General features: G+C 41.6%; 1 protein-coding gene across 1 annotated transcript; it reads left to right on the top strand.

Moving 5' to 3' along the window:
* The first annotated feature begins 7261 nt into the window (after window positions 1-7261).
* LOC135619287 (1-aminocyclopropane-1-carboxylate oxidase-like) lies at window positions 7262-8626 on the top strand. The gene is made up of 3 exons (XM_065121168.1): window positions 7262-7438; window positions 7554-7789; window positions 7992-8626. The coding sequence occupies exons 1-3, from the start codon at window positions 7337-7339 to the stop codon at window positions 8572-8574; spliced, it is 921 nt and encodes a 306-aa protein (XP_064977240.1). The 5' UTR covers window positions 7262-7336; the 3' UTR covers window positions 8575-8626.
* Window positions 8627-9302: the final 676 nt, after the last annotated feature.

Here is a 9302-nt window from a genome sequence, read left to right as displayed (position 1 = left end):
TGGATCTCCTTCTCCACGTGCACCGCAAGGCTACTAGAACCAAGGAGGAGGAGAGGAGGGCTAAAGAGAATAGGAGAGGCGACCACCAACAGTTCTAGCCTATGAACCATGAGGTTCCTCCTATTTATAGTGGTGCAATTAGCTTGATCCTTAATGGATCCTATCCTCGTTAGATCTCAATTCAATTAGATCTCTATCCAATTATGTAATTAGATCTTATCCATAGGATCTAAACTAAGGGCTCTATGAATATCTTATATCCATACTTCTACTCGTTGTGACATCCATCATATATATGTGACCCTCTAGGTCCGATACCGAGCTGGCCATGAGTCGATCCGGTCAGAACTTCTTCTGATATAGTAAATTATTATCTCTATAATAATTTATCGATTCATCGACTATGGTTATACTAGATCACTACGTCATAGTCCCCAAATGGTATAGGGGAATCTAATATGGTGAACTTATCTATCCACAGTTACCATGTGTCTATAGTCCCTCATTCATCTAATATCTTAGATAACGTATATAGGATACAGTAATGTTAGGCCCATACAAAATCCTATCAGAGTCTCGCTCTAATCGGATTCTCTTGTAGAACTCATTCTCTCTCAATCTGAACGACTCTAGCTAGAGATTTTGTTTGAGCAAGCACACATGAGATATTTCTCTCGTGATACCAAGAGTGGATGATCCTCTATTGATACTCAATTGCCTTCGTAAGGTTGACTGTCATTCCCTAGAATTGTTTATACCATATTTGAAAATTTCAAACTTATAAATAAGACGTTAAAGAATGGAACTCATACAAGATATCTTTAGTGTCTCAAGTCTAAGGACTAGACATACAACTAGGACTACAGAATCATTGTCTGACATTAGGTATCATTAACCATCAAGCATTCCGTAAGCGGATCCATCATATGGATGAGTATACAATGCACCGGTCTATTTGGTTCTCTCGATGTCCTTCTCGAGTAACCTATGATCGGGATGATTTAGGATTTGTGTTTAAAGTTGAATCAGTATCATTATCATGATCTCATCACAATCCGATTCCCATTGCATAGATCCAAGGATATCACAATATACATCTAGATAATATATGATAAAATATCAGTAATAATAAGCAAAGATATCGTCGCAACGTGTCACAGGTGCCATCACTTACGTGATTGGCTTGTAAGGCACCTACAACTAACTATCTCCCACTTGACCTAAAGCCAATCACATATGTGTCTGATCCCAATCAAACCTTTGTGATGCTCAAATATAATCTAAGACAATGGCTTCGTTAGTGGATTTACAATATTATCTTTGGAAGAAACTCTTTCTATTGTTATACCTTCATGGGCCACAATCTCTCTAATAAGCTAGAACCTCCTCAAAATGCTTTTGATGAGACCTGGATTCCTTCGCTTGGGAGATCGCCCCATTATTATCATAATATATAGGAATCAGTTCTATGCTATTCAATACGACTCTTAAATATTTAATGAATTTCTTTATCCAGACCCCCTCTTTTGTTGTTTTTGTCGTAGTAATATATTTTGCCTCCATGGTCAAGTCAATAGTAGTATCTTGCTTGGAACTATTCCAGCTCCCCATTCAAGGTGAACATATACTATGAGAAAGTAAAATTCCATGTCTCATTAATATAAGACATCTCTTGAAATATTTCATATCAACCTTTTGATAATGATGTCTATGCACTGGGATTGAGATAAGCTAAGCATCCTCTTAAATTTATCTCTATAGATCCAAATCCCTAAAATATAGGATGCTTCGCCTTAAGTCTTCCATGTAGAAGTGTCTAGATAACCAAGCATTTAATGTTGAGAGTATTCCCAATGATTATGATGTCATTCACAAATAACACCAAGAAGGTGATAGTGCTCCCACTTACCATTTTATACACGTAAGGCTCATCTTTATTCTTAACGAAGTCATAAGATCTAATCGCCTTATCAAATCTTTTGTTCCAACTTTGGGAAGCTTACTTTAGTTTATAAATGGACTTAAGCAACATGCACACCTTATCTGGATACTACTTGAACACGAATCTCTCAGGTTGCATTTGCTAGTCATAGGTGCCCTGCAAGCCAATCACTTGAGTGATGACCGGTGTGACTTGTCACGTAGTCTTTTTGCTTATTATTATTTGACATTTTATCACTTTATATTGCTTGTTGCTTGAATATATTATAATGTCTATGGATCTGTGCAATGGGAATCAGATCGTGATGAGATCACAATAATGAGACCGATTCGCCTTTAAACACAGATCCTAAATAATCCCGGTCATAGGTTACTCGAGAGGGACATCGAGATAACCGGACAGACTGGTGTGCTGTATACCCATCCATATGATGGATGCAACTAGTCTCATAGTTGCTCGTGTGGGGACACTAGAGATATAGTATAGGTGCTCATTGAAGAATGGGTTTACTAATTGAGCCGCTTACGAAATGCTAGATGGTTGATGATGCCTTATTATTAGACAACGATTCCATAGTCCTAGTGGTGTATCTGGTCCTTAGACTTGAGATACCAAGGATGTCCTATATGAGTACTTCATTCTTTGATATTGGACTTAAAGGTTTGGAGGTTCCAGATCTAGCACAACCGGTCATCGGGAGTGGTAGCCAACCTTACGAGGACTATTGAGTATTGATAGAGGATCATCCACTCTAGGTGTCATGAGAGGAATATCCTATGTGTACTTGCTTAGGCAAATCCCTAGCTAGGGTCATTCGGATTGAGAGAGAAACAGTTCTCCAAGAGAATCCGATTAGAGCGAGACTCGAGTGAAAACCGTGTGTGTCTGATAGTACCATGCCCGGTATATAGTCACTGGGATATTAGATAGATAAGGGGCTATAGGTATATAGTAACGGAGGAGAGACAAATCCAATGTATTTGATTCTCCTATTTCGTTTGGGGACTCCAACGTAGTGGCCTAGTATGTCTATAGTCGATGAGTCAAGTGAATTATTATGAAGATAATAATTCACTATCCTAGAAGGAGTTCTGACAGGTATGACTCTTGACCAGCTCGATATTGGGCCTAAAGGGTATATATATGGTAGGCGTTGCGATGGGTAGATGTTCGAATATGAGATATCCGTCGGAGCCTCTATCTTATTTGATATCCAATAAGCTCATGAATTATTGGATCCTATGAATGAGATACAATAAGAGTCAATGAGAGATTATTGGATAGAGATCCACTAATCTAAGAGGCTTGGGTAGTTGGATGGAGATTCAATACCCAATAATACAGGATCCATTATGGTTAAATTTACAGAAGAACTCTATAAATAGGAGGGAACCAATGATTCAAAGGCTAGAGCTTCTTTGGGTTACCTCTCCTATTCTCCTCCCCCTCTCCTTCTTAGATAACAAGCTTATAGTTTTGAGGAGCATCATCACAGCCTTACTGTGTGGATCACCGCTAGAGAGGAGGCAGCTATGAGACCAACTACATCCATCATATGGACGGGTATATAGTAAACCAGTCTATCCGATTATCTCGATGTCCCTCTCAAGTAACCTATGATAGGGATTATTTAGGATATATGTTTAAAGGTGAATTAGTCTCATTATCATGATCTCATTACGATCCAATTTCTATTGTACAGATCCAACGACATCACAATATATAAATGCATATATGCAATAGTCAATATAAAGTGATAAATACTAAAATATAATAAGTAAAAAGATTATGTGTCAAGTCACACGTGCCATTACTCACGTGATTAGCTTGCTGGGCACCTATGACTAGCAAGGAGGACGCTTGACTTCCTTCACCCTTTCCTAGAAATCTATATGAATTCTGGGATATACGATCTCCCTAGGTAACACCCTCTCCTAAAACATATCTTTGAGAAATTAAGGATTTTGTTTTTAATATTCTTCCGCTGCGCATGTGATATCGCCCCTAGATTTTCTTACAGTGGTATCAGAGCTAGGTTGTTCATATGAAAGATTAGTTTTGAACTACATGTGTTATGTTTTGGAAAAGCTTTTGATGTAAAAATCATTGATGCAAAAGCGAGAAAGAGAAATAACTGTTGTTGCCCTTACTACCCTCGCAGATGGTAGCTTGCTGCCTTCTGCGTGTGTACAGCCTCCTACAGCGGCAGCCATAAGGGCGGCAACCGCAAGAAGGTAGCACAGCGCCAACGCACTAGTAGGATGTGTGTCTGCACCAACTAGCCGGCGGGGGGTTGGCAGCCCACGGGTGCCCCACCCACGGGTGCAACCTGCAGGCATAGGGCCCGCGGGCGACCTGCCCGTAGGGGTGAGCTGTGTGCAGGCAGCCTGCTTGCAAGGGTGGCACCTGTAGGTGACACAGCGCCCGCAAGTGCGACGCTTGCGGGCACTGCACCCGTGTGTCATGGACATAATTGGTTTTGCCTAGGTCGTGTGGTACCCTTGCATGTCCGTTCGTAAAAGTCAGCCTCCCTAAAGCCTCCCATGGTCCCTTAGGACCCACAAAAGAGAAGTCAGGTTAGAAAAAACTCCTCACTCGGGATCCACAAGCAAACATTTCCGAAAACACTTCATAGACAATGCAAATTACAAACAAACTTTAGAAGCTCTGAACAATTGCACAACAAAAGGTCAAAATGGTCCTCTACAGATCGAAAATCTCTCATAAGTGTCCACATGATACAACCTTTATTTACAAGCCTAAAGTGGCCACCAAACCCAACTATAATGAGACTATTAAGCCTTCGATCGTCCCTTTACATGCTGTGCAAAGCATGAACATACCAAAAGATACGGACATACATAAGAATTATATCAAACATCCTGTTTAGAAGTTTGTCTGTGACATTCTCCCCCACTTATTCCATCGACATCCTCGTCGAAGTCTTTGCCAATACTGCAACTCCTCGCCTTTGCTGAGTCTTCAATCTTATGCTCCAACTACAATGTGCCTCTTGGCTCCTAGCCGCTCTCCATTGCTGTTTTAGAGTAGTCGAACCTTTGATCCGCCATGCTGCTTCAACTCGCCAATGACTCTGACTCTAGTATGGGGTTGGCTGAGTTATGTTGATCTCTGTTGGTTCCTGCGGATCCTCCAGATGAAGGAAAAGACCATCCTTACTATGTGCTAGTCTCTCAAATATCACATGCTACTTGAACTAGGTAGATCCTTGTTGGAGTTTTAACGAGCATCGCCTCGTAAACTTTCAAAGTTTTGGGTTATTCCTCCACAAAATGTCCATCGACTCTTCTTTTATTTAGTTGTTATTTCCAAGTAACTTCCACTTTTGATTAGCATTACATTGGGAAATGAAGCAGGTAGTCTACTTTCAATAGAATTGATCACCATTAGTGAGGATTTGACAACTATTGTCTTCTATTATCTTCGAAGGGTCTTTGAACTTGTGTAGAGCTCCTCTACTGGATAGATAAGAGAATTGGGGTACTCGGTTTCACTCATTCTCTTAAGAGTTGAGAAGGCAATGGTTACTTGACTTCGCCCGCCTCCTCGAGGTGGTACTCCATGCATCGAGCTAGTTTCTAGCCTTCGCCTGCTCTTTGCTCACACTTCTGAAGCACTTGAAGTGTTTGCACTCCTTACGTTGAGTTAGCTAATATGATTCACCTTCTTAATGCCATCGAACTTCTGGAATGCAGGAAGTTTTCACCCCAACTTGGAGTAAGTCTTTAATAGTTTTGGTCGCCTCTAAGATTGTATCATCTTCTCCATCAACCCGGCCGCCTACTCCACTGAGTAGTAAAGGTATAGCACCACGTACTGCCTGCTTCGTTCCTTGGTCGTGCACTCTTGCATGACCCGAAGTCCTTCACTTTCGGTTATCTTGATGAGAAGCTCGTTGACACCGGTCTTACGAAGTTCCTTAGCCTCTGCCCTTCAGCCTTATCTTGGTACTTGAAGTTTGCCTTTGTATGCTCCACCTCTTCGGCCCCTTTCAGGACCAAGCACTCTCCCTCCATGAGAGCAAGGGATCAATAACTTTCACGGAAGTCCCGCCTTTGTAGTACCATGGTGCTACCTTGCCCAAGGCCCTACTATCCGTCGCCTCACATCTGCATCCCTTTTCTTCATTATCAGTAGATATATCTATATGACACTCCTCTGAGTCCACCTTCATTCTAACTAATGCTTGATTTTGGGTAGCTAAATCCCTCTGGACTCGTCATTGCTTCCTCGCCCCTTTCGACTACCTGATTTTCCCAATAGCTTTAACACCTCTGTGTTCTCTAAGCAGCTCCCTTTGGTCAATGGAAAGATAGATTGCAACTCCCATGCATAGCCTTTACCATCGCGTTGTAGGATTTACACCGATTATGTTCTCCTTAGCTTCCTTAGTCGTAACGTTCTCTTACTCGACCTTGTCCTCTGACTTGTCGGGCTCCCTTAAGTGAATATGGGCTCTGAGCAGTCCTACTCTCTAACTGCTTGGTTGTAAAAGCTGGTTGGTTTTCGCCTATTGAAGGAAGAACTCAAATTGTGATCTCTCAATGTGTGGTCTTCGCCAATGTGTGATCTCTCAATGTGTGATCTTCGCCAATGTGTGGTCTTTGCTGTGTGCTTCATCTCTTCTATCTATCCATTCAATATGAGATATTGATATAAGACTTAATTGGAAAGTAACCTGTTTTACTCGATTTTATCGAGCAGTTCATTCGAATTGGGAATTCTTCGTAAACGTCGCAAACGATGCAATCCAATAACAAAACCAGTACAAGCTGAGCTGGATATGGATCATTCTGGAAGCCTGCCATGATCGTCTCGTACATGCCGAAGCCACCTTATTAACGTGATGAACATTCTTCTGACCAAGTCAAGCAGCCCCACGTTGCAAATGATGCAATCCAATGACAAAACCAGTACAAGCTGAGCTGGATATTAATCATCCTGGAAGCCTGCCATGATCGTCTCGTACGTGCCGAAGCCACCTTATTAACGTGATGAACGTTCTGGCCATATCATCATTTTGTCCATTTATTTCACGAGTGAATCAAGATGATTTGGATGGTTTGCCGTGTGGAAGTGCTTGTGGTCTTTGTCTCTTTCTAATAAGTACTTGTGGTCTTTGCCAAGGAAAAGAAAGGTTGACAAACAATTCTTTGTCTCTTTCTAATAACCAAGGAAAAGAAAGGTTGACCAACAACACTTGGCATACTTCCTCGTTTCTTCCTTTGATTTGTACGTAAGATCTGAAGTGAAGCTCAATCTTTGCACTATAAAAAGCCCCAAGTAGCTCCATTTCTTTTCATCGAACTCAAGAAGCAAAGTTCAACCAAAGCATCGCATCCGTCTTCTCAGAAAATAAATCTTTTGTTAGAAATGGCCATTCCAGTCATTGATTTCTCAAAGTTGAAGGGCAAGCAAAGAGCCGAAACTTTGGCACAGATTGCCAATGGATGTGAAGAATGGGGATTCTTTCAGGTCTGTTGTCATGGAGGATGTGCTTTCATGTTCCCGATCTTCTTCCTTTCTCCCGTCCATGGTTCTTCTGAACATGATGCTGGTACTTATTCCAAGTAATCTAATGTGCTTGCAGCTGGTGAACCATGGGATTCCGGTGGAGCTTCTGGATCGCGTGAAGAAGGTATGCTCGGAGTGCTATCGGCTCAGAGCGAAGGGCTTCAAGGGATCCAAACCAGTGCAGCTGTTGAACAAACTGGTGGAAAAAGAAGGGGAAGCGGCCGATGTTAAGCGCTTGGATAACGTGGACTGGGAGGATGTTTTCCTTCTCCAGGACGACAACGAATGGCCGTCCAACCCTCCGGAGTTCAGGTACTTCATTCACGAAGCTCCAATGATGCTTGTTCCATTCCCTGTTCCACATAAACGAATGAACAACATTAGAAAGTCAATTATAATCACTGCTGAATAGCTAGCTGCCCCAGCGCAAGAATTGGATTGTTGATCTTTGATTTGCTACTCATAATATGATGGTTTGTCGCCAAAGTTGTTGACGTTTGCTCTCTTCATGCAGCGAGATCATGAAGGAGTACAGGGAAGAGCTGAGGAAGCTGGCTGAGAAAGTGATGGAAGTAATGGATGAGAATATGGGGTTTGAGAATGGCTACATCAAGAAAGTATTTTCAGGAAACGGTGAGCACCAGCCCTTCTTCGGCACCAAGGTGAGCCACTATCCGCCATGCCCGCGCCTGGACCTCGTAAACGGCCTTCGCGCCCACACCGATGCTGGCGGTGTCATCCTCCTCTTCCAGGACGACCAAGTTGGTGGCCTCCAGATCCTAAAAGATGGGAAGTGGATCGACGTGCAGCCTGTGGCCAATGCCATCGTCATCAACACCGGAGACCAGATCGAAGTACTCAGCAACGGTCGCTACAAGAGCGTGTGGCACCGCGTGCTCACGACCAGCGATGGCAACCGCCGCTCCATTGCTTCGTTCTACAACCCCTCCTTGAAGGCCACCATCACTCCGGGAATCAGCAACGACGACGCTCCAGCTTTGTACCCCAAGTTTGTTTTCGGGGATTACATGGAGGTGTACGTGAAGCAGAAGTTCACGGCCAAAGAGCCCAGGTTTGATGCAGTGAGAGCTATGTAAGGATAAGTTAATGATTATCGAAGTTATGTTCTGAGAATATTCTTTTGTATCAGATTTGTTTGTACCATAATAATTGTTTGCTATGACAAGTAATTTATATAAAACCAGCAGCCCAACGTATTTTTTGAAACCTCACGAGATGGCAACTATCATGGAGAAAGGCCAATTAGTTCTCCAATTACGAGGGGTTTTGATGAGTGGCGTGACACTTCACAAATCATGTTTGGAAAAATTAAAAATCACACACGTTTCTTGGTATAGCCATTTTCAAAATAAATAGAAATAAAAACACATTCTTAAAAATATATAGTTTGATGTAGATATTTGTCATATCTTTATTTAGAAATTTTGCCACGTTTATTGTGTCAACTTCATTCTCAACTATATTCTCAGTCTCTTGACAGAAGTTTTTCAATCATTTTCATTATTTTGGGATTCATAAGTAAGAACAGGAGAAAAACATAAAAATAAGATAGGGAGACATACTAATTTTATAGTGGTTCAATATTTTTGATCTACGATCCATTCTTATTTTATCTATCTATGAGGCCATTGACGTTCACTGGTTTTTTTTCTCTCCAAAGTTTGAAGATCAACAATCCTCTACAACTTTCTTTTATCAAAGCATTGGTAAAAAAAGCTTGTGCTTGAAATATTCAATCTTTTATAGGTATCTCTATAACTTAGTCATCCAACTAAAGCCCAAAAAGTAGATAAAAATCAAACCT

This window comes from Musa acuminata, chromosome BXJ2-8 (assembly GCF_036884655.1).
Source record: "Musa acuminata AAA Group cultivar baxijiao chromosome BXJ2-8, Cavendish_Baxijiao_AAA, whole genome shotgun sequence".
Classification (NCBI taxonomy): Eukaryota; Viridiplantae; Streptophyta; class Magnoliopsida; order Zingiberales; family Musaceae; genus Musa; species Musa acuminata.
The sequence above is the reverse complement of the archived record's forward strand: the minus strand, read 5'-3'. Positions and strand labels throughout refer to the sequence as shown.